Raw genomic sequence first — 25831 nt, 5'->3', positions numbered from 1 at the left:
TTCAATGAAAGTTATTTAAATTTGAATGCAGAGAATACTTTATTAACTGATTACAGTTTTGACGACCAATTTTAAACCATAAGTAGTGTGGGAAACATAGTCGGGGACATTAAGGCTGAGCCATATATATATAGACAAATCTGGATACTGATATTCTGTACATTTAACCTCTGCTTTTTCTTTATACATCTTTTATTCAGTGTCTGCAATTAATCAAAGAGGAAAAAACAAAAAAACCCTGGCCACTAATTTAGTCTTATACCCGGAATGAATTTTTGCATGGGTTTTTGAATGCAGTGTAAATTTCAGTGGAGATGAAACAGATTTTTTTAAAACCATATGCCCAATGAAGTGTTTAAGTATAACTGGAGTTTGTTGCTATTACAGATCTGTGCAATTATTTTTCTCTTTCAAAAACTAGCAGTAGTTCTCTCATGTAGAGGTTAATCTATTTAAGATAGTATTAAACTTACCTAACAGATTGGGAAATCAATATAAATTAAGTGCCCGTGGTGTGAATCAGTTTTCCTGCTCTAAGCAACCTCTATCACTTAAGTGGACATACTTGCAATTTTACAGAATTACGCTGACTTTTCAACAAAACCCAGAAAAAAAATTAATTTACTGTTTTTGCACTGTGAGCAGTGCTCCTACACAATGTGATAACTGTTTTCCAGCTGTACAGCTCCCTTTTGTAAAGTTGGGCAACACATATAAAAGAAAGACAGACATCAATGGTTTGTGTTCTGAAAGATATTTCAGTTCTTTAGTTCCAGTCACTGAAGGAAGAGGCAGAGGCAAGTTTGAATTATCCCAGAAAACTGAACAATTGGTTTTATTTGGTGTCTTCAAGATGCTTCACCTTCTGTGGGAGATGTAGATGATGTAGGAGAGACCATTTCAGGTTTTCGTGAAATTCTGTCCAGTTCTGCCTGAACATCTGTTAAAACTGGCTTCTGACCTACAAAATAAATGTGTATCCTTCAGTCATATTTATGAAAAGCTTATGATACCTTCAATTCTCAAATCAGACAAATCCTAGTAATTGTTACTGCACGCTTTGCGTGCAAAATTAAGGCATAAGGTCAAAACCCAAAAGAAACAGAAGAGAAAGAGTAGAGAGAAAGTCATATCCTTAAAGTATAAAATACAGAAGACTATTAAGACTAGCAGTTATGACTATTTCTATTCAATTTTCTGTATAATTTGTATTTGAAATAATGCTGAGTGTAAAAATCAGGGGTTTCAGCAAGCCCAGCAAAAGTCAGTTTTGTGTACTTGGTCAGCATAAACCTGACACCACTGCTCATGGGTGCACACAGACCTACAGATGGCCAATCCCTTTCTCTCCTCACCCACTTATCTCCTCCCCAACTTGGAATGGCACAAACATTTGTGCAGTCACACTCTAACCTAATTCAAGCTCAAAACACACCATATCCCCCCACACTTTTAATTCCTGCTCCTCAGACTAGACTTCTATCCCATTATGTTCTATAGCAAGAATGGAGGAGACAATATGGGAAAAGGCAGTGCAGTATTAGGACTCCAAAGCTTATGACAAGTGTGCAGAGCATCTGTAAAAGAATATTCTGACACACGTGCAGTTGTAGCAGTGTCCCAGCATCCCTTCTGAAAATGCAAATTAACAGGAACTATCCATAAAGATGATTTTGCCCAGGTATACTTGGCTGCTCTTCAAATCATTTAACAAAAGAAAATACTGTGTTAGAATCAAAGTAGCTTATGTTCCAACTAATAAGCAGAGGAATTTCCCAGAGCTGCTGAGGAAGAGGTAATTCTCAAATCCCAAACTACTGTCTTAAGAGACAGTTTTCAGATTTGAAGCCTGAGTGCCACAGATACCACTAAATACAAGATAGCAAACACGGGGGAAGGTGAAGAGGCCACATCTAAGCCAAATTTATTAGTATTTATGATAATTCCTTGAAAAGATAGTCCTTTCTGATGTTAAACTGGCTATAACCCTAACCCTCCATTTGTTGCATAGTAGGGAATTTCTCAGAACTGTTTTTCTCCTTAATAATTAAATTCTGTCCTTGAAGTTTCTGCCACAGCCTTAGACAAAACACTTTTCTGGAGTGCTGCCTCTGTTTGCTTGGCATCACCCAAACCTGCTGCCAGCCACTCCCCACAGGATTTTTCAGTGGGTGCTCTCTGTGCCTCATATTGCGTCAGCTGCATTTGTTTGAACAATCTCCATATGTTGTTCAAACTGGCACTGCTGACTTTGCCTACAGCACATTAGGAAGCACTCAAGCTTTGCTTAGCTAGCTGAGTTTTGCACTTAGAAAAGGGAAGTGTGCACAGGTGAAAAAAAAAATCAGGGTTAATCTACACAAAATGTTAGTGGGAAGTGTGAAGTACCGATGAAACACCAGCACTCTCCCCTAAGTGCAGCATTATTAACCTCTGGGGAAGCAGGGAGGGAAGGTGTCTGTGTACACATGCTCTTAAGTAACACAGAAACATTTTAAATTGGAATAGCAAGAAATGCCAGGATAGTCCTGCATCCAGCTTTAGCACAGTCACTATTAAACATTTCTAGATTAATAATAATCATTCATCGCCTTATATATAAACAGCTGTCAAAAGAAAACACGTCAGTATTTTTACAGGCTGTCACCAAACTCCAAGTGCTCATCACATCAGAGCTAGATCACTAGTGAAAGAAAATTTAAAGCTATTTTAATACTGACAGTATTGTCAAAAAGAATCAACTTGAAATACAGTCCTAACCTATTTAAATAAGACTGGAAGAGGCTTATGGCACGAGCCATTTCATTGGGATGGTGGAAACACAGGGAAAAAACGAGGAACTCATGTAGACACAATTCATGCTTAAACAACTACATGTAGATTTTTTCTTTGCTCCTCTGAAAGCCACAAAAAGGCAGTACTAAAAGTGCTGTGAAAACAAATGCAAAAAGCCACATAGAATATAAAAGCATATATATATATATATATATATATAAACACTCAAATAGTGTTCATACTTCTGATAAACTATACTAACAGGAACAATCCATCGCTCAGTTTAGGTTGAGTCGATCTTTTGTCATTAATCATACCTGACTTTTTTGCTGATGGTGGTAAGTTGCTGCCAGGACCTCCAGTGCCACCTCCTCCTGGACTGCCACCAACACCACCAGGGCCACCAGGAGAACCAGTTTTCTTGCTCAGGAGACTATTGAAGAAGTTAGCCAGGACTCCTTCAGATGTAGCTCCAGCTACAAGGAGAAGAAGGAGAGAAAAACCACAACACAAAACCAACACAGATTTTCTAAGTAAATAGTGATTTAGTGTGTCAATAAATCTAAATAAGCACATTAAAGCAAGCAGGCAAAACAATTATTTTACTTCTCCAGCTGCATTTGTGTCCTCAAAAGAAAAGGTACCTTTCATATTGGGATCAATCTTTTTTGACCCAGTGGGGATAGGTGTAACACTGGCAACATTCGATGTTACAGATCTATTTGGTGTCCTAGGAGATCCACCAGGAACTCTTGGTGAGGCATCCTATTAAAAAAAACAAAACAAAACAAAAACAAACCAACAAACCCTAAGTGTAAGGATAGATTAAATGAAACATTTTGTTATTTCTCACAGCTCCTAAGCTTTTGTATTTTAAATGTAGTATCTCATGCAACTGAAATGACACACAATTAGATTTTGCTGATTGCGTACAAGTTTTTTCACACTCGTAGAACATGGTTAAAACTATTAACTTTAGTGTAACTAAAGCACAAGAGAAGTTTTTAATTTCATCCCCATGAGAAACCTGAAAATCCATCTGTTACTCAGCAGTGCCTCTGACCATAAATGCACTCTAACCTACAAAAACCAAGCCAGGACCAATTGACCTTGCTGTCAATACAAGCTGTCGTGACACACTGTGGAGTGTCATAATTTTAGAGCGCTACAAGTCTTTAAATACTGTGTAGTTTAAAACAATTAGATCAAACAATATTTGACGGTGCAGATAAAAGCAGCCCTCTAAATATATAAAAGTTAATGATATTCACGTGGTATTTAAAATTTCTGTTACTAACCACTGGCCTTCCTGCAGCAGTAGGTGGTTGTTTCGCCAACTGTGACTGCAAAAAACCAAACATACACATGAAGTGTTAGATATTACAGTGACTAAGGATACAACCCCAAATTTATATTGGGAATGTTGTTGAATGAAACCCTTGTTGCTTGTTTTATGGACAGAAAATTACCTGCTGCTTCATAAGAAACACTTGGTCATCCTCTGCTACAATTTCTTTTTCATGAACAAACTGCAATACAAAAACATGAGCAAAAATTTGACTAAAAGAAAGAAAGAAAGGTTTGGTGTTTTTTATCTGCTGGTGAATACGACCAAAACATTCAATAATGAAGTACATGTATAAAATACTATGATTGCTTCATATCACATTTTTAATATTTAAGACTGCTGCCTCATGATTCCATTTAGGCCAATTTCATTAGAAGTGAAATACAATTATCATTAACTCCTTTGACCTCTAGATACATTTGTAGAAAGATCCACTAAAAAGTGCATTTAATTGTTCAGTAAAAAAGAATTAAGTAAATGGTCACAAGGCACATTCAGGGGTGTCAGTAAGAAACATTCATGGATACACACACTTTGCATCATGCCCATGTCTCTGTAAATTAATTGAGGCCTCACCTCAGTAGTACTTTATAGGTAACTATGGCACACATGACTCTTCACCTGTGTTCACTGGTGTAGGAACTGGACACAGACATCTCAGATCCCAGTTCTGTGCATCAAACCACAAGCATTCTCCTTCCAAATAAGCTAATGAAAAATTTTGCCCAAGCAAGCATGGCAAATATCAGTACCAAAGTTTATAATCCAGGCCTGAAGTTTATAAGCATGCAAAACGAAATACTGTCAATTATATTTTCCTTGTGTACGTATTTAACATGTCCTGATATTTTCCCTAAAGAATTCAGAAGGGACATAGTTTTCGTTTTCTCCGCTGAAATAATTCCCACTTGAAAATCAGAAAATCAGATCAGTCACAAAATCTTAGCTTTGTTAGAAAAAAGCCATAAGAATATTTGCCTTCAATAACCTCTGAGTGCATGGGAGTCCATGCTGCAGGCATTTTGTTCCACAACCTCTCACATATGTTTACAGGTCATTCTGTCATGGGATTTCATTACATAGTACAAGGGAAAATACACTGAATATATGTAGAAGCTGTTTGCACTTATTTATTTTTGATCTTACACTGTCTCAAGCCTTCTTATTTTAAATACTCCAAAAGAAACAGAAAGCATTATGAAGTTATAAACAACTCAGAGCAAAATTAAATGTTCTTAAAAAAACAACTCAACCTGAGAAATAGGTGAATCATATTTAGACTTAAAGTAGGTCTTAAAAGCATAAGTAGGTCTTAAAAGCAAAACAAGTGTATTTGTAGTCTTCAACAATGTAATAGTGGCAGAAAAAGGGTGCAAGCTGCAGAAGAACTATACAGAACAAAACCACGCAATGATCTTTTTTGTTAACTAAAGAGCAACCTTAAGAACAAAATAAAAACACCACCCTCCCCCCATGGTATATCACACTTTTGATACGCTGGAAGCATAGTCTCAATGAAAGAGAAAAAACCTGACAGGTAAATAAATAGCAAAGCAGTAAAACGCACAGAAATCTCAGTGTACCTTTCTGACTGGTGGTTTTGTTATGATATCTTCAAAATTGTCATCTGCTTTTAGTGTCTGGAAGTTCTCATGCAATATTCCTATCTTCTTGTCATTATCCCAACCTGCAGGACTAGAGAAAGGATTATTTGGCTTAAAATCCTATTGCTACTTCAGGCTATTCTTGCATGCACTCCTGAACTGCACACAACTGGGAGCCAGGAAAGCTGTCACAGTGCCCATTCTCCCATGCAAGCTGGTTATTGATCAGTCCAAGCAGGCAGGGAATTGGTTCACCATAACAGAGAGGAGGAAAATCTCTGGCCTTAAAATTTCCCTTTGCAGCAGTGAGTGTTTGTAATCTTCCTCCACTGGCACTCACCAAATTCCAACTCATGAGAATGTTACGTGGAACTTTAAAAAGCATAAACCAAAAAAGGCTCTAAATGCTGCTTTACAGCATTGCACAGATACATTTTGTAGTCACACACACATAATAGTGCAGATAACTTACATAAATACCGCATCTTTTTCCACAACAACAGCTGGAACATTGAAGGGAAATCCGTACAACTTCTGGACTATGTATTTATACACTAAATCAATGTTTTTGTTTTCTTTTACTGAAGTGTAAATAAGTGCTGCCCCATCTGAATAAACATGTTAAAGAAAACTTAGTTTAGTGGCTAGTAAGAGAAACTAAAGTAACCTTTAAACTATCAAAAAAAGGGTCAGCTACTTTGTAGAATTTTGAAAGGGAACACAAAACCAAAGCAAATCAGGTCAAATAACTTCAAACATTTCATTCTGAAAGAAGCTATTAAGAAATTTAAATTGATCTTTTTTTCTGCATTTGTTTTAGGCCAGCTCAGCTATTGATTTTCAAGTAAAGTAAAGGCTCTTCTTGCTTTCAGAGCCCCCCAGTACCAATGGTTTCAGTACAACGCCTTTAAAACAGACTTCTGCTTTTAATGAACTAAAATTTTCAAGCCATATCCTTGTATCTTCTCATTATCTCACCCTGCAATCACTGCAGCACTAACACTAGCAGCTTCAAAAATGCCAAAGATCTTCCACTTTCCCATCTGAGTTTTTTTTTAATTAGGGGAACAAACTTACATTATACAGCGATCTGCTATTAAAGCAAAGGAAGGCAAACGAGTTTACTATATATCAGTTACTAAAAGATCAAGAGGGTGCTTAGTATTCTAGCATGGTTCAGTATCAAATTAACACATTTTATGCAGGGGATTAATAAAAGAGTAATTTTTACTTTGGGATTATAAAAATACCAAATTCCCTAATTTATTTCTACATGCCTGCAATTCAAATCCTAGCAGAAAGTTATATAATGGTGTCTGATTCCCATTCTGTGAAATTTAGAAAATAATTTGAACTTGTACACGGCATATGCAATCATGGAGGCCAATCCCTACTATTTTATATTCTTCTGCCACACACAGAAGTTACTACATAATTCCATTTTGAAAAATTAGGTCTTGGAAGCCCTTTGAAGGAAGTGCCATTTCAACTGAGGTCTCTGGCTCTTGAACTAATTTTTCCATCTGTCACCTGCTGTCCCTCCAATAGCATTTAAACTTCTTTACCACAGCACAAATTATGACACAATGTAGGCATGTTACTGGCATCTAAAATCTAGATCTCAGCATGTCTATCTGACTAAACAACACTACACAGTATGTTATACACTTCTAAAAAAATGAAGTTTAAAAATAATAACAGCACAGCAACAGCTTCTGTGCATTGTCTCTGTACCAATACAAGGGAAGCCAGTGGACCTTGCCTATAGCAATTCACACTGCTTTCCTTCCCCCCAGCCTCATCCTGTGGAAATACTGAACATGGAGGACACTGCATATTTGGGACAAAATGAATAACACGCCTTATGTGCATCTGGAGCAAGATCATACCTAACTGAATTTTCTTGTTATTTTAGGGAGCTTGTCAGCTAAGATGTGCTATTCTGAGAACTGATTTCCTAAATATGGAGATGGAGGCAATAAGGAAATTCATGGTAAGGGGACATGCTAGAACCTCCTGTAGCTCTGTGAAAAAAAAAAAAAAAAAGATACAAGAAAACAGAAAAATTCAATTTAATGTTACCCATAGGGGTAACTGAAGCAGACAGCAAGCTACACTAAAGGAGTTGCATCCTACTTTGATACAGACACAACTACTCTTTTAAGCTTGTCATAATTAATATAAACACTGAATTGAGTTTTTATATCGTCTTTATGATGTGTCAAAGGATACATTGTAAGCAAAACCGTCTGATATGTGACTGGATGAAGTCAAAGTGTTCATCTCTGTAGTCATGCTCTTTTTCCAGAACACTGATGGCATCACACTGTCAAAATAAACACAAAATTAATATACTGCTTTCAGACATCTGCTAAAATAGCAGTGCTGCTACACATCCAGTTCACAAGGGGAAAAAGGGAGATGGAGTAGGGTGGGGCAGTGCAGAGAAAAACAACCTGCTAAGATAGTTTAGAAGCACAATTGAACCTTTTTGGTTTTAATGGAACTGGATGCACATGTACTGGAGTCAGCATAACTTGAGAATTCAAATGATTGGAACTTTTCATTCACTCTCCCTCCCCGCTCCAATGCACTCCCCACTCAAAATCTCTGCTGAAAACTTACCACTAAATGATATCACCATTTTTTACCCAATGTTTTTTCATACACTGTGGCATTAAAAGACAGTGTTTTTAATCCAGTTACTAACTAGCTCTTTGCAAAGGGAGGCAAAAGCAAGGAATATGGAAGCAGAAAAAGAAAAAAGGTGTGGGGGTGGAGAAAAGAATAGAAGGAAACTAGCAGGTGGGAAAAAAATGCTGTTTAAATGAGAGCGTTAGCCTTCCAGAGAAGGAAGAGCATATGCATCAAAAGGTTTATGCCTTCCCTGGGGGCCAGCAGAGGCTGCAGATGCAGTATGCTTAATGCCAGTGAGAACTGAGGAGCCAGGGGGAAAAAAACAACAAAACCAGATAAAAAATAGCCACAGGAGAACCACACCATTGTTTTCTTTGATATGGTTACATATCTAACAGAAACCAAAACAGATCACACAGACCCCCTAAGAACTGAGAAAAGTTAAAAGTGCAGCAACTTCACTAATTTCAACTCCCAAAGAAGTTAATCTTCAGAAAAATATCAGAAATATTTAAAAAACCACTATTTTCAGAATATGGAGGAGTGTGGAAATCAAGGGGAATTCTAGTTGCTTATTGACTAGCTCATTTCTGTGAGCAACACCAGGTCTGAATTATTTCTCAATTCCTTGAAAACTGGTAGAACTAAAGGAAAAGCTAACTCCAAAATAACATTAAATAATGGGTTCCAGAAGACGACCAGCCTTCAATATTAAACATTTTGAAGAGTTCTTAAGTGAGGTATTCAGAATAACTTAATAACCGTGTGGTTCCCACCCCAATCCAAAATTGACAGTTACTTCAATAAAATATGCAAAAAACCTAAAATGTGAAACAAACCTTTGTACAAACTACTACTACAGGAATGCCTAAGTTACATGTTAGTGTATCTGCACCCAGGGGTAAAATCACACTGTCATCTTTGTCTTCCTGTAATGAAGTATTTCTTCTCTGTGGAGAAGCTGGAAAATCCTCGCCTGGTTCTATATACTCCTGGAAGTCTCTTACCACTGAAAGTAAAAAAAGTTACATTAAAACATCAGCTGCTTTATTATTGCAACAATGATTTCCACTGCCATTGATCTCTAGCACTGTTGATTGTATAGTATTTCTGCATCTTGGTGTTGAAAAAACAGAGCATGCACCTAGTCCTGGCTAGCTGTTGGCTCTGTGCAGCACAAGGGAGAACTAGCAAGTTTGAGATCTGCTGGATGAGCAGCCCAGAAGAACATGATCACACAAAACCGCCCATAAGGACAACATGAAATCTTTTTTTATCATTGTGAAACCACTAGGCAGTTGGTACTAAGAATTACTGTTTGACCTGCTTCCTGAAGGACATAAGTTTCCTTCCTTTCTTCCTGGCAAAGTTCATGGAACAATTTGTCAGAATAAACAGAATTAAGCCTCACAAAACTGCTTAGCTGCTACTGTATACCAGGTTTTACCTACAGACCCTTTGTCTACACTTCACTCTCTGTACAGTGACTCAATAGTAGTATAAACAAAAAAAAAAAAAAATAGAATACATAAACACTAGTTTAAACTAGCTTTATAAATAATTAATAGCATATTAAACATTTAGTATGCTTTAAAATTATCAGAGATTACTTTAAAATGTAGCAAGCAGGCTAAGCTACACTCTTTCTTTTTTCCTAATTCTTGTTGCAAGCCCTTGTCCTGTTCCGCTGCACACACCCAAGCCTCTAATTACACAGTCACTTACTATTCCCGCAGTCAGGGATGCCATGTGAGGCAGAAAATGTCTGTATTTTTCACATCACATGTCCTGTTCCACACAGCAGAAACAAAGCTCTACCAAACCAAACCAAAGCACTGCCTACTATTCCATGAGTAGCACATTCTGATTCAGCACAAGTCAGGCAGAGAAGCAGCCCAGCTGCATCATGCACAGGGGCAGAGAACTACACCAGAACATCCTCACTCCTGTGTTCATCCACTGCTACCTTCACTAAACTGACTGAAGCCCTCTGAGTTCATACCTAGAAAAGCATCTGTGCAATTAACAGAGCAAGACTTATTTCAACACCCTAGAGGAACAATTATATATTAGGTCAAGATTATTCAATTTTTCTGCAGAGCTTGGAGTTCACAATAACAAAAAGCTTATGCACAGATTATCATCTCAAACTGTCAACCCAGGCTCTAATTCAGGGAATGCTGCTAATTCAAGTCTGGTCCGAAGGGCTTCTGAGATTAACTGAATGTATCTGAAACCCAGAGTTCTCACCACAATATGCTAGTCACTCTACAGCGTCTTTCCTGTATAGTATCCTGTCCTGGGATAATTGCATAAATCCTCCAGTGGATTCCTAGAATTCCCAATGTGTGATCATAACATACTAATCTTTATGTAAGCAGGAGAAGCAGTAGAAAGGAAGATTAATTTAGTGTATCACAGCTCCAAAACTGTGGAATACTATCTCAGGTCTTTCTCAGAAACACAGTTTCATGAAACACAGATTAATTCAGTTAAGAGGAAGACCTATTTCAACCCTTCACACACAGCTGCTATGTATCTCCAAATGCCTTTCTGTACCAGTTCCAGTCCTCACAGGGTCTGTCTTGGAGTGGAGTTCACTACTAGAACTGAAGACAAACACAGCAGCATGCCTCCAGAAAACTACACGCACAAACCCTCGGTGGATTTCAGTCCTGGTAGCAAGTTAAATCAGCTCTCAGGAGCACTGAGCCTGACACAAGAATCTCGTAGCCAAAAGTCAGGCAAGCATTGTTCCCTCCTCCTTTTGGCAGTGTCAAGCTCCTGCCTGCCTAGCAATGCATGAAGTCACTTCACAACAGGATCCAAACAAAAAACAGCTTCCAGTCACATCTGGATTGTGTCCAGGGCCTCTGTTATACCCGATGTTCAGACAACTTATATCTGTAACAATTAGACCAGATGACAGAAAACCAAAACAGGCAAAAACTAAATGGAGTAGCACTTATTTTCTTGACTCATTTCATTGCTTACATTTTCTGGATTTTGTAGTGTGTCTATTCTGTTCACTCAGTCTGCAAAGAAGCAAAACTATCAGCTATACACCTTTGATAACCTAGATACTATATCCATATTTTCATCCAACAAAATCCTATCCCAGAAGTGTTAGAGGGGATGTTTAATACACATGCACTGACATCCAAAACCAAACCAAAAAACAGATCCAGGAGCACTCAGCTCCTCCCACCTAAACAACTTCTTGTGGAAGACACAATTCTCAAGGATGATACTTCCCGTAGAAGAATCTCTTAAAGGGACAAACAAAACAACTAATATTCCCCATACCTCATTCCAGAGTATCTACTACTGTCACCTTACATTCCACTTCATCATAGCACAGCTACACCCTGCATTTCTAAATTAGCATAAGCACTCATTGCTTAAGAATGTACCAGTTAGAGTGCAACTTCAGACTTAAAAAGAAAGTTTAATCATGCTATTTGATCTCAACACACAGCTTTCTCAAATCTCTTCCTTGTAGTAATTCACCAAGAGATGAATGGGAAAGACTCAAATTCTACTACCTTAAGGGAAATGCAAAGGGTTGCTCAAAAGTAATATGGAGCTATAACGTGACCTCAGTCAGCCAGTTTAAGAAACCTGGCAAAATCTTTGTGTTCTGCATTAAAACTAAAAAGAAAAGACACTCACAGAGCAACGAACACATAGCTCTGTTAACATCAATAATTATTACAATAAAACTCTTCAAGTGGAAAGGGCCCAGGCATGGCCATGCTGTCATGAATCCTCCCAAAATTTACACTTTTGGTAGGCACAGAACAGGTCCCAGATTCTCTAACTGGCTAATTACAGGAACAGTTAAGAAGCTGATGGAGTGATCTGCCTTTAAACAAACGAAAATTTGAATGCTTAGATTTTATTTTTTTTTCCTGGGTGAACCTTATCTAGAAAAACACAGAAAAATCAAGACTGAAATTTCAGCTGTGTTCATTCTGAAAGTTTTTTCCCCCCTACATTGTTATTCTGTTAGAAAGAAGTACTAGTTTTGTTCACATAGCTACTTGAGATTTATCTGAAGCTAGACTTGCTTGGTAAGTTCTAATTTTAAATAACACTTCCAAAGAATGAAAAAGACTGCAATGGAGAGATTAAATGGTGCAGAAAGCATTAAGCATATTTCATTAATAATTTAATACATTCCCATGTATTTGCAGAATACTCACACTTTTGTTCCATTTCTTTCATTTCTTCAGGAGGAATTTTTAACTTGTCAATATGTTCTCTTACAACACTTGCCCATTTTTGTAAAGAATCCAGTGCAGTCCAAGGTCTAGACATATCTACTACCAACATAACTAGAGTGTCCTTTAGAGAGCTTGCCTCCATTGCAAATTTAAGAAGACCTTTGTGATACAGGTCACCATCCAAAATCCATACATTACATCTTGTTTGGTCTACAAAATAAAAAGAAAGGAAAAACATTTAATGAGATTTACTTGAAACACACCACTACATAATGGCTATTCAATGTTCTTTGGACATGTAAAATACAAGGAAGAAAGCAAGTGATGTTTTATCAGTCCATTGACCATGCATAATGACACAGCAATCTGCAGCTTGTGGGGAGACAAGCTCCTCCCCTTTCAAACCCTGATGTTTAATGGTTGATAACTGAAGATCTTAAGTACATTATCTGAAAGGGAGAATCCAAAGAAAGGATTCAGCATTCCCAAAACAGTTGTTCACCATTCCTGAGTAGGAAAACATTTTCTTCCAGATGGAACTCAGTCATCTTTTTACAGCCGCTGGCCTGCTCAGCTCTCAAGGACAGCCACCTCCTCTTCAAAACTCCATCTGACAAGCTTGGATAACTCTTAGAGTATAGAATGTACCTCAGCCACTCAAAAAACCTAAAGAATTTAAAGTTTTTAATGATTGAGTTTAACTTAACAGTGCACTCTTTTAATTTGCAAAAGGACAATCACCATACAAATAGACCATTCAGCTCTTTTTCCCCCCAAAAATATCACAATACTACAAATTCACAAACACTTGTGCAGTAAAAGAAGATATGTTGATTCAAAATTAGTTGGCTTAATGTAATTGCATTTCCTTTCAGGTAATTTTTTATTACTTCTTACAGAAGTTCAGAGGAAGACATTTAAAGCAAACTCCCAGTCTTCTTAAACCTGGTTCCAAGCCATCTTTGAGATCAATACCCAGACATGAATATCAGGAAAACAGGTGATTTCAGAAAAAAAAGAAGGAAAAAAACAAAAAAAAAACAAAAAAAAACCAAAAAAAAAAAAAAAAAAACACCAAAAAAAAAAAACCAAAAAAAAAACCAACAAAAAAAACCCAAAAAAAACCCCAAAAACCCACCCCAAACCAGGGGCCAGCTCCTAGTTCTTCTTCAACATGTTAGGGATTTTTTTATAGCATTCACAAGAGTTCCCATTTTTCGCCAAAAACTTCCAGTATATCCTTTTTCACATCCTGTAACTTCAGGTACTGGGATATTAAACAGGACCTTAAACACACCTTTTCCTTTCTAGCCATACCTTCACCCAAGTTTTTGGTTTTCTTGTTTGTTTTTTACAACTCCTTTAGCATCGTGCACAATTGTACCCATCAGTCGATGACAGTCGTCTACCAGATTGTGTGCCATCAAGACAAAGGTTTCTCTGTAGGCTCAGGATACTCGCCACAGCAATTGAAATGGAAGGCAGTAATTGAATGGAAATTAAATGGAAGCCTGGGCACCTTCTCCTCTAGGCCTGAGAAACACATCTACTCAGAATGTTGCAGCTAAGTCTGCTTCCCTGGTCTTTTTTTTTAGCTTTATCTTTTGACAGGTTCCTCTCCTCCTCTACCACTTAAGTGGTCATTCCTGGTATCTACCACAGAAATTACACAGACAGACTTCCTCATGATACGAATCATTTTTGGCATAAGCTGGATTCCTGCATACTATAAAGACAGAAAAGCATCTTACTGTCATTTCAAATATCACACTACTGAACCATTGCTTTCAAACTGGCTTAAGATATTGTTAAAATACAGACTCACCATCTCGGTCTTCGTCATGCACATTTAAATACAAATACTCCATTCCTCTTCCTTTCTTGTACTCCTCTATTCCTTGAATTTTTCCTATTAAGCTAGTTTTACCTGCTCCATCTTCACCTGGAGAGACAGAAGAAAGATACCACTCAGTCTTTAATCACAGTTACATATTAAAACCACCTGGGGCAAGAAGAAAACCATATCTTAACAGAGTGGCTGAGCTCATTGGAGTTTCGAAACACAGCAAGTTTTGCCCAAATCATCCATCTGTTCTAAGTGCATGTTTCTGCTTCAAATATTATTTCTACCTATTAACAAATGCAATTATGCCGCCAACTGTGCTGCCTGAAATAGGCTCTTATATCCATCTTTAAAAGGATATGCTAAGGAGTAGTTAAATATCTCCAACAACTTCAGTCTTTCAACTACAATCAAAGTAGTAACAAAGTTTTTCTAAAGTAGAGTTTAATTCACAGTAAGCTCCTCTTACAGTTCAGAACTCTCTCATTTCAAACAGCACACTGAATAAGGCAAATCTGTTACCTCAGCTTTTACGTATTGGTTTCTTTGAATATTTTCTCTGTTACAGGTCCCAAGAAACCTTAAAAAGAAGTGACAAATAGTAAGCCCACTGCCTTACAATACATGTGTGTTTATTTGGATAGCACAGGGACAAGCCTGCAATCCAGATCCATTCACTCCTATTCTCTCCCCTCCTAAGGGAGCTCGGATAACCACTGAACCTTACAGCATATGCACAATGTAAACACCTCAACTACTGCCAGAGACTCTTCTTGAAAAACTTCATTTGTAGTCATAAGTCTCAGAGATGGGAAACTTCATGTGCATTTTTTCCAGTTCAAAAGAGTAATCAAACTGAATTTGGACACAAAGCATGGGTTTGCCAGTTTGTTTGGTTTTTTTTCTCTAATTTGCAGAATGATGAGTATGCAACAGGCATTACAAAATTCTTGAAACTCACTCACAGCTTATAAAATTAAGGTTAATCCCAGGTCCCTAAGAAGCACTTTATCAATTTTGTGCCAAATAGAACATTTCCCAAGTCCCTCCTATAGAGGGAGAGTCTAAACACTTGCTTTTAATCACATAACAAAGACAAAAGTTCAAGGGCAGTAATTTTCACTGCTAAACATAATGACGTTTTCCCTTTAAAGAGAACTGACCATGATCTTACAGATGTCACTACAGCTACATTAAAAACACTATAGCTATAACCACTCTAAAGAACAGAGATATCATACTTCGATAGACTGATTCTGAATTTGCTTAACATATCATCCCCAAGATTGCCACATAAAGTCTTCAATTTAGAGGATGGCTTTGTTTTCATATTTCACCAACACTGGAAAACATATGACTGCTTACTCTACGGTGCCGTGGGGATTTTACTCAATGGAATGAATGTATTTTAAATGAAATACATTTTGAGAAAGAGAGAGAGAGAAATAAGACCAAAATTAAAGTTTGAAGTCTAGTTAAGTATGGACAAGTTAAATAAAAATTAAGTTGTATCCCTTTAACTTTTCCACAATTAAAGGGTTCATTTGTGAGTTCCTGTATTAAATCAAGATGTACTTGAGCAAACAATTACAGCTGGTTTTAAATAACCATTGGAAAGCAGTGCTATTTTCTAATCATACATAAAGCTTTACCTCTTGTAAGAATATCTTTTACATAATTCTGATGAAGAAATGAAGAGTTCAAGCTTCAGCATCATAGATGAATTATAATTCCACCTCTGCCCTCACCTCTGTACTTATCCGAGCTTCTTAAAATTGTCATCTACAAATAACTGAGAAGATTTATTAGCTGCTGCTCTGACATGTTATGAAGCTGCTCTAACTTTTGCCAACAATGTCTGTATGATTCATTGTGCTATTTTACCTTTCTGACTTGGCAGCTTCAATTAATGCGTGCCAGCAGAAGGCTCAACAGGTAAGACAAATCAAAATTTGTTATTCCTTTTAATGAGGGGTTGCATTTAAGAGCTTTCTGAATTTCTCAGAATAGTTAACTTCCAGCTAAGTTCTTCTGCATGCTAGAGTTGGATTCTTAAGTTCTTAAAGTAGCTGCAACAAGTCTAAAAAACACCTGTGGTTGTAAAAAGTTCTGCACCTGACCTAAACAGTCTAAACTAAAACATACTTATTCAGATGTTAACATCTAGACAACTATTGTTGCAAAGTGCTCATCCTAAGCAATATAGGCAAACTTGAAATATACTTCCCACAAGCCCCTTACTTGTCATGGCTCTGTGTTATGGCATTTCCTCTCCAATCCCATATTTCCAAATGCCTAAAATAAATTGGAGTTTAATACTCTTAAATTAATACCTTATGGCAAAATAAGAACTAGAATTCTATTTTCCCCTCTACACTGAAAGAAGTTTTACCAGTACAGTACAAAACAAATTGATTTGATGTAAAATGAGTACCTCCGGACACATGCACACACAGCAGTAATTTCAGCCTTCCATCACAGAACTATTTGAACTTAATCTGTTCCATGAGGAAGCCTGTCTATTATCTTGTCCTTAGCAAATATCCACCCATTTCAAAACATCAAGATCAGGCAGGTGGATCACTGACACACATAACAGTGTTGTACAAGTTACTGCATGAAGATAGCAGCACTCATTTTTCATAAGGGAAAGCCAGAATGATGCATCAGTGAAGTCTGAAGATAATAATTGATAAACCAACCAGTTTACAAACAGGATGACCCACTTGCAAGGGTACAAAATAGGTGCCTAGCCCAATGTGCCCTGCCCCATAGGAGATCCAGAGTTCTTGACATACTTAATTCAAATTAGAGTCAGCATTACCTTAAAAGCTGTGAGGAAGTAAAAACAGGACCATCATTTATGACACAAGGACTTCCTCCTTTTGGCCCAAACAATTGATCATAAAGGTGAGGAAAGGATAACTGTCTTGGCCAAGGGAACACAGAATCGTAACAGAATAGTTTGGGTTGGAAGGGACCTTCAAAGGTCAGCTAGTCCAACCCCACACTAGTGAAACCCAACATGCCAAGACTTGAGGTATCATCTACTTCTACTTTCTATGTGTAGTACGTTGCATATACCTTTTGAAATCATAACAACTGCAAATGTATTTGTATCCTTGTCATTATTTTTTCCCAACCTAGTCTTCAATTAAAAACACTCAAAAAGTCAACACTTTTTCACATGTTGAATTTACTGAGTTATGCTAGGAAAGAGCAGCAGCAGATTTTTGCTTTGCAGTTAATCTTCAGCAGAAATATCAAAATAGACAGTCTTAAAACAGTGTTTATCCAGAACTCCTAGGTAGTTTCTAGAAATCTCATTATCAAATTAACTCTAAGTGCTAACTTTTAAGACTTCTTGAAACTCAAACATTTTATTGTAATGCCTTTATTATGTACAGAATCTTCTCTCTCCCTCAGAGGAGAGGGAAATACATATGAGGAAATAAAGTCTATTAGCTGTTGGAGGTTTGATTGATAATGCACAACATACTAATATAATTAACATTAATTGCTACCTGGGACATATATATAAAAGTATATATGTTTAGAAAACATGTCATTCACAATACATGTATACTCATATATGGCTTTTCAAATTACAAACCTTAACACATTTAACATACTTTTGCCTCTAGATATCTCTAAAGTATATGAAAAAGTAATGCTGCTTAGTTTCAGACAACAAGAAAATTTCATATTCCCTAGGCTCAAACATCACTGCGTATTAATATTATGAAACAGAATTTTTTTCAAGTGCTACTGAAGCAATATAGAAAACAGAGCCTTATGCACCTTCAAGTATAATTACCATCATCCTCCACTTCATTTCAGAATTTTGGACAATCCTGTAGCTGCTTCTTTATTTTAAAGTGTGGGATAATTAAATTAACAACTGACTTCCATAAATAAGCTCACAGAGCAAAGCATTTCTGACATAGTATTACTGATATACCATTTCAAGGTAGAATAAAAATCAGGTAGATTTTGCATCCTTCTTTTGCAATTAACATAAAAAGGCCTCCTTTTGCAGAGTAAATACTAAAGAACAAAAATTCTCCATTTTACCAAACTGCACTCACACATTAATACAACAGCGAGGAAAGAGAAGTGATGTTTCTAGCAAGCACTGCTATGCACCAAAGCTGAACACAAGTAAAAGAAAAACAACGGATTTAATTTTGCACAAAAGTCAGGCTAGGAAGCATTTGAAACAAAGCCAAACCAAACTGCTTACACACAGTATTTCACTGTCTTGTTAATGAAATGGAAAGTCTTATACTCAAATAAACAAATGCTGTCGCATTTTTATCCGCACACTGCTACTACTTCATTCCTCTGATGAGCTCCAGTTTGGGGTTGTGAAAGCTCCTCTGTCCAAGGTGCTACTCTGTTCACAAAACAGATTTTGAAAACATCCTCCTTGATGCTGCCCCCCAAACATACAGGAAACTGTAGCAATAGAAACCCTTCCCAGCCTCCTCCCTTCTCACTACTCCAGGTAAACAGCATGTTTACTGAGCAGAGAATCGAGTATCACTAAATGCTCTGCCACAATACAGAATTGAGCAGAATGGACCCCCCAGACAAGAAGGGTGGGCAATGAGGTGAATCAGTCTCCTACTGTGAGTGCAGGCAAACAGGCACTGATCTATGTCCTGCTACACCAATGGTTCAGCCATAAACTACCGCATTAGAGAGGACTTAAGCTCTCTGCTACAGAACTTCTTCAAACTCTCAATTAACATTTTCAAATTCAAAATATTAACTACTCATATTATTTCCACATTTCTTTCAGTTTAGCAAATGAAAACAGAAGTAAAATTTCACTAGTTCTATAACAAGATATTTCTTACTTGTCACAGAAATCTGTACATGGAAGAGCAACCAATGGTTATCTTCAGGACAGACATGAGCTTTGACTGTTTAAATTGCTTCTCCATTGTAAAGTGTCCAGTGTGTTTGAAACACGTCAAGGCAAAGAAGCAAGAAGTGAACATTTCTTTTGTGTCATCAGTATTGGTAGCCTGCCCCTCTTCAGTCCAGGACTGTGATTTTTTTTCAACAGCCCTTTGAAAAACCCTGGATGCCTTACTTGTTTGTAGTCTATAATCCTAGTGGTTCCTTGAAGGAAGTTTTATGTTTGCACTTTAGACCCATCAATTAAAATTCAGCTTGATATGGGAATTCTACAACTCATCTCTAAAAAAAAAAAGTTCAAACAAGGCCAAACTAAATCAGAAGTGATGGCCCCAATTAACATCTTTTGCATACCCCAAGCATACTTTTGTGATTCAGCTTTATACTTTTTACAATGCAAAACATACCATCTGGGTAGAAAAATTCAAAACATCCAATATCTGTAGCATTAAATATTGAATATTTTTATTAATAGAAAAAAAGTATCTTGCTTAAATAAGATAGAACAAAGCCATCAAGTCTAAACATGAGTTAACAAATGGGGCTAAGATGCCTTCCCAGAAGCCCAGAGCAATCTCTGCTCCACACCACGTAGAATGCCTGAATCCCAACATAGTGGTGTAGAGACATGACGATCTTCTTCCTACTAGAACCAAGCACATGTGCACTATTGCTATTTTCAAGACAAAATACTTGTCACAAGTTAATAACTGCCTTTTCTACAGCTGCATATTAGTGAAAGAGGCTTGTTTACGCATTCTATACTAATGGAAGAATGCCTTTTACAGAACAAAACCAAAATAAACAGAGTAAGCCAAATTTAGTCTGCTTTCAGAGAATTAAAGAACAAAATTCATTATGTTGATGAGAGCCTTCTCTACAATCTCTCAAACCAACATGGGAGTTCACAATAAGTAGGCCATAACAAGTTTACAAATAACTTGTCACTAAATTTTCATTTGCGCATTGAATAAAAATTGTCTCCTTCCCCAAGTTTATTTTACTCTGCCAGATAAGTCTTTCCCCTCACGTACAATTCACGCGGTATATTTGTGGCACTGAAAAGTTCGATAACTTTTCTGAGGAGCACCTTAGCTGCACTTCAGCCTTTCAACGTGACAGAAAGCAGACTGCAGACAACTCTTCCAGCAAGTCTTTGGCCATGTCCTGCACCACAAGGATACATGCCTTGACTGTGGAAACAGGTACAGCAGTGACGTTACCTGTGTTTGGAGAGACCCACAGTCAGAGAAAGGCAAATGCTGCAGAGAATTCTCCAGTGACTATGAACAGCATCCATTCCTAACTCAGTCCTTCTCCTTTAACATAGCAGGAAGTTGTCTACTGCATTTTATCCAGGTTCACTACCAAAATAGAATAATCCCATGTTACTATCCACGGGACACCTTTATTGGTACTCCTGCCACTAACCTGCCTGGAGAACACAGCAGCACAATTCCTTTCACTGTTCTTCACCTTTGGGGCTATTTCTGAGATAGATCCAGTAACCAACTGCATCTCTGACACTGAGGAGACAAGCTAAAATAAATGCAATTCAAGAATTTCAGAACTTTCCATGCTGTCCTAAGTGACTTCTACTACACAGCACCCTTGTAATTCTGGATTTTTGGAAGGGTATTACAGGAGGAAGGACACAACAAAGAAGTACTACTTAATTCTAAAAAAATGTAGCTACAAAACAAGCAATTAGAATTTTATCTAGGTCAATGCGCCATCAAAACAATTGACACTTTAGAAGCATAACTCTGCTGACCTAAACACAATTTGACTACATTTGCAAGGCTTTCATTGCCTGCAGAAGGTGAATTAGTTGCAAGGAAAGGACAAAAAGAAACCCTCTGAAACCTACTGCAGTACTAGGGAATTTTAAATAGTTGAGGTTAATAATATGGACAGCATGAACAAGCAGTATTTTATCAGTTTCAATGATTAAATGATAACAATGAAGTTGTCAGCTTTTTGAAAAGGAAAAAAAATAAAAGAAAAACTGATTTTTATAGTGTTAAGTACAAATTTAAGTACAAATTTTATACCCTCATGAAAATTTGCTGTATCAGAACTTAATTTTCAGGTTCTTTATATCCCACAGGTCCACTGGAAGAAAGCAGCAAGCTAAACCTGCTCTTGAAGATATATTGGGAATGGCAGTTATTGCAGAAAATGGTACATGTACACACAGAAAAGTGTACCTGTAAATTAGCTGTGGTTTGTGCTTCTTTCCAAGCATCCTTACAGCCACTGGACAGGAGCAGAGCTCCAAGATTCAAACAAACAGGCCTAGCCCTGGGAAGTGAAATGTCTGGGGTAAAGAGAAAATGTGGACACGAGGCAGTTGAACTCTCACTGCCCATTAAACTCAAAGCTTTTATCATCAAGTTGAGTAAAATGCATAAAAAACCCAAGCTCACTAGTGATTCAGTAGAAGCATAATTGTGCAGTAAAGACACAGACAGTCAGGCATATGAACGTCACTGGATGGTTTGACATTGTTAAAATTGTAGGCAAAGAATATACTGTGCTTCACAGAGGAATGTATGAAACACAAAGCCAGATAAAAAACAACTATTCAATTCACTTGCCAGCTGGGAGTCTGTGTTCTGGTGCATCCTGGAATGACTTTGAACATTACTGCCTGAATGCATGCAGCAGTTTATTGGATAAATTATTAGGTCAGGTCTCTGAATCCAAGCCTTCACACATTCCACAGCACTATGGATTCCACCCATAATTTGCCATGGTGAGCTGTCAGCTGCTCCCCTCTACTCCACTCACTGATATATCAGAAAGGGAATGAACACAAGAGCTCCCAGTTATAAGCATCAGTTTTCTCATCACAGAAAACATCTCCTGTGATCAGCTACCTTTATTACACAAGTGAGCATTAGACAGTCCAGGAGACGAAGAAAAAACTGAAGCAAGAGCAACAAAAACACAGTGCTTTGGCTATCTGCAAAAAGTAGCTAGAAATAGCAATGAGGGCACTCAATTTCGTTAAGAAAGCACAGACATTTTACATTTTCTGCTGGTAAAGTTTGCTAAACAAGGTAGCTATGGCCACTCTGACAAAACTACCTAGCAATCAGAGCATAAGGGACTAACAGTAAAGTTTAGAAAAGCTTGCACTTTTATTATCTGTTCATACAAGAACAGAAAGATGAGAAGCTTTCACACCAAATGTGGTGCCAATCACAGTTTAAACTTTAAAGAAAAATAGTTACTGAAAAAATAACTGCAAGTGAAATAACTTTGGAGAAGTAAAACTGTAAGTCAATTAATTTTGGACTGATTTTGAGCAAGTGATTACCAACATTATTTGTTAACCTTCGCTTCACAAAACTATGTGCCATATCTAGAGATTAACATTTGGCATTCCAGTCCCCTTTAGTTAGATAACTCCAACTGCTTTCCAGGTTCTTAAAAATGAGATGTTAACACAGCTAAAAATAAATGCTGAAATAGCAGAATTAGCATGCCAGACACAGACAGGTTCCCAGAACAACTGGGCATACAACTATATGCACTGTTTGAAAGATAAAAACGCTGTAGGCAAATGAGAAAACCTGTCCTAGCAAACAAAAGAACACTACGTGGTGGGTTTTTCCAGTTGGTTTTTCAGGGTGGGGCCATGAGATGTTGGGGGTTTAAGGGATTTTTTTAATGCAGTTTGTATTGAAAATAAGCACTCATTTGTTACAATAAACCATGTTTCATCTGGCAAGTTTTGACCAATATGACTGCTTATACAGTAAATATTCACCTGCCACAAACTGACTGAAAACCATCAAGATGCTGGTCAGCTTTACACCTTTTGCTTAAAAGTACTGAAAGTATAAAGAACTGAAAATAAGCATGCCAGGAAGTGCTCTGTATTAGCAACAAAAGTTAGTACAAAACTATCTAAAAGAACAAAGCTTGAACATAGAGGAAATGTTTGATAACAGAGAAACCGTAAACACAGTTCAAGAATCCAAACAGACAGAACTTCACAAACTGAGTCTGTCCAATACAGAATTCGTAAGACCTCTCTTTTTCCTGTGCCAGTGTGCTTCAGGAGCAGCATCATGACTTGCAAGTGAACAACAAAGATAAGTCATTCTCATGAAAAATATGGCAATGGTCCTCAACGGCCAGTCCTCAGACCTGATATTCTTTTTTCTAAATTCATTCCAAATTTGGGGGTTTTTTACCCCCTGTTGGATCAAGGCCTTCCAGAAAACACAATTTCTAAGCAAGGATTAGAATTTCTTCTATAAATCTGTACATTTTCAAAAAAAATGCATCAGCCAATAAAGGAAAGAAGGTATTACATTAAGTCATTCTGTAAGCTCTACATAAATAGTAATAAAGAAAATTTATATACAACAGGTTGTGTAGCACAAACTAAATGAGTATTTGGAAAGAATCTATGATATCCTTTCTAGCTCTGAAGGAAGCAGTCTCCAGTTACTGAGCACTAAGGATTACCTGCCTATGAAGAGAGAGGAAAAACAAACAGTGTAATCTTCTTGACAAGGATCACAGCTTGAAGAAGAATCTTCCAACTTCAGCAAGGCCAATCATCCAATTTAGATCCAAAGTGCCACATAACAAGCTGTCAATCGTTATGAAATATTTCCTTTGTTTAATATCACTGCAACTTCCAATCTCAATACCCTACTTAATTACATAACATACAAAGCAACAAATTAAAGGATAGTAAGTCTTGTAAGAGCTTCAGAAGACCACGCTATCATCCTTGCACATCCACATCCTTCTCCCTCTCAGTCAGTTTTAAGCAACCACTCAGCTTATCAAAACAGGAAGAAAAGGATCACAGTGATTGCTTTGGGATTACAGAGGGGGAAAAAAAAAAGCCTAACTCGAAAAACCTCAAGAGAGTATAAGCCACAAGAGTACGCAGAATCACAGTGTACACAGAGTCCGCAAGAATACCTTCACTGAGTTTTAACCCTGTTTCCAAATATTAACATGGTTCTTTCTGGGGACAGGGAGGCTGGCAAAAGGAGTGGAAGAAGCACCTAGTTACAAATTCATACACCCGGACTCATTATGTTGTCTACTACTAATAGTATTTAATAGTCTTTCAGAAAAACAAAACAAAGGAACAAAAAAACACACCAAACTAATAATACTAATAATTATTCATACACATACACTTGAAAGCATCCATTTGTCTCTCTCTCCTCCATGAAGCTTTTAATTTTGACGTATCATTTTCCTTCATGAACTGCAGCTGGGTGTCTCATTACCGCCCTATCAAAGTCCCCTTCCGCACCTCTCACCTTGTCGCGGGCCAGGCTGGACTAAGGCCCTGGGTGGAGATGCCGGGGCGGCAGCGCAGCCGCTGGTGCCGCCACGCTGGGCGCGAGTGGGCAGGGCAGAGCCCGCACGGCCTCCCCGCCCTCCGGCCCGCAGGCATTGCCGTCATTGATGCCGCTCGGGCCACGGAAGCGGTTTTTGTGTCCGCATGACACACCGCAAGCGGCACCGGGGACGGCTCGGGAGCCGCACGCCGCCCAGGCTCACGGGGGAGAGAGACAATAACAGCTCCCCATCCAAGCCATCTCCGCCGATGGAGCCAGGGTGGGGGAAGGACAGCAAGGGTATTATGGCGAGGTATCTACGGTGAGGGGCGCATCGAAAGCATCTGTGGACAATCTCCAAAATGAAGCAAAGCCATGCAAGGGAGGAAGCGGGAGGGTTAAGACAGCGCCTTGCCACCCATCACCCCCCCTTCCCTTGGGGCGCTAAACAAGGGAAGCTGCAGGCGCCCCAGAGAGGGCTCAGGAGCCAGCCTGTGTGCGGCGGGGACGGGAGAAGGATCGGGATGCTTTCCTCATTCAGTGTGCGGAGGGGAAGGCAGAGGGATCAGGATGCTTTCCTCACCCAGCAGAAGGACGTTCTTCCCCGAAGGCAGCTTAGAGCGGGAGCGCGTGGACACCTCGCTGAGGATGCAGGACCTGGCGCGGAGAGACGACAGCGCTTAGGAAGGGTCTCCCGCTTCCTCCCGGTCCCCACCCTCGCCATCTCCCGGGCATGGGGGGGGCTACGGCATGAGGGGCGGGGGGCAGGGCAGGAGCTGCCACTGCCAAGGGGAGGTGCCCCCCAGCTCAGTGACTGAGAGGCACTGAGCGCCAGCGGGGGCGGGGGGATTATCCAGCCCCCTTCCCCTCGCCCCCCGCAGGGCACCGAGGCGCCCCGAGGGCGGCGGCCAGGGCGCCCGGGTCCGCGGGGCGGGGCGGGCACTCACCAGAGGTTCTGCCCATCGTCCTCATCGCCGCCCGCCCGCAGCTCCGCGTTGTTGTTGTTGGCCGTGGCCGTAGAAGCGGCGGAGGAAGCAGAGGAAAAGCTGGCAGCCGAACCGAGCCCGGAAGAAGAAGAGGAGCCGAAGGAGCCGGCTCTCCCCACCGCCGCCGCCATCTTCGCTGCTGCTGCCTCCTCCTCCCTCCCC

At 38.7% G+C, this 25831-nt stretch overlaps 1 protein-coding gene across 1 annotated transcript; it reads right to left on the bottom strand.

Annotated features, from left to right (window-relative positions):
* On the bottom strand, positions 1–25831 carry DYNC1LI1 (dynein cytoplasmic 1 light intermediate chain 1). The gene is made up of 13 exons (XM_066193927.1): positions 25631–25831; positions 25267–25340; positions 14416–14532; positions 12570–12800; positions 9204–9373; positions 7960–8053; positions 6200–6335; positions 5707–5818; positions 4245–4304; positions 4074–4118; positions 3420–3540; positions 3093–3251; positions 1–961 (listed from the first exon to the last, which is right to left on the bottom strand). The coding sequence occupies exons 1-13, from the start codon at positions 25798–25800 to the stop codon at positions 849–851; spliced, it is 1602 nt and encodes a 533-aa protein (XP_066050024.1). The 5' UTR covers positions 25801–25831; the 3' UTR covers positions 1–848.

The sequence above is a fragment of the Chamaea fasciata genome, unplaced genomic scaffold (genome assembly GCF_029207755.1).
Source record: "Chamaea fasciata isolate MVZ Bird 193981 ecotype frontalis unplaced genomic scaffold, bChaFas1.0.hap1 SCAF_1, whole genome shotgun sequence".
Lineage (NCBI taxonomy): Eukaryota > Metazoa > Chordata > Aves > Passeriformes > Sylviidae > Chamaea > Chamaea fasciata.
The sequence above is the reverse complement of the archived record's forward strand: the minus strand, read 5'-3'. Positions and strand labels throughout refer to the sequence as shown.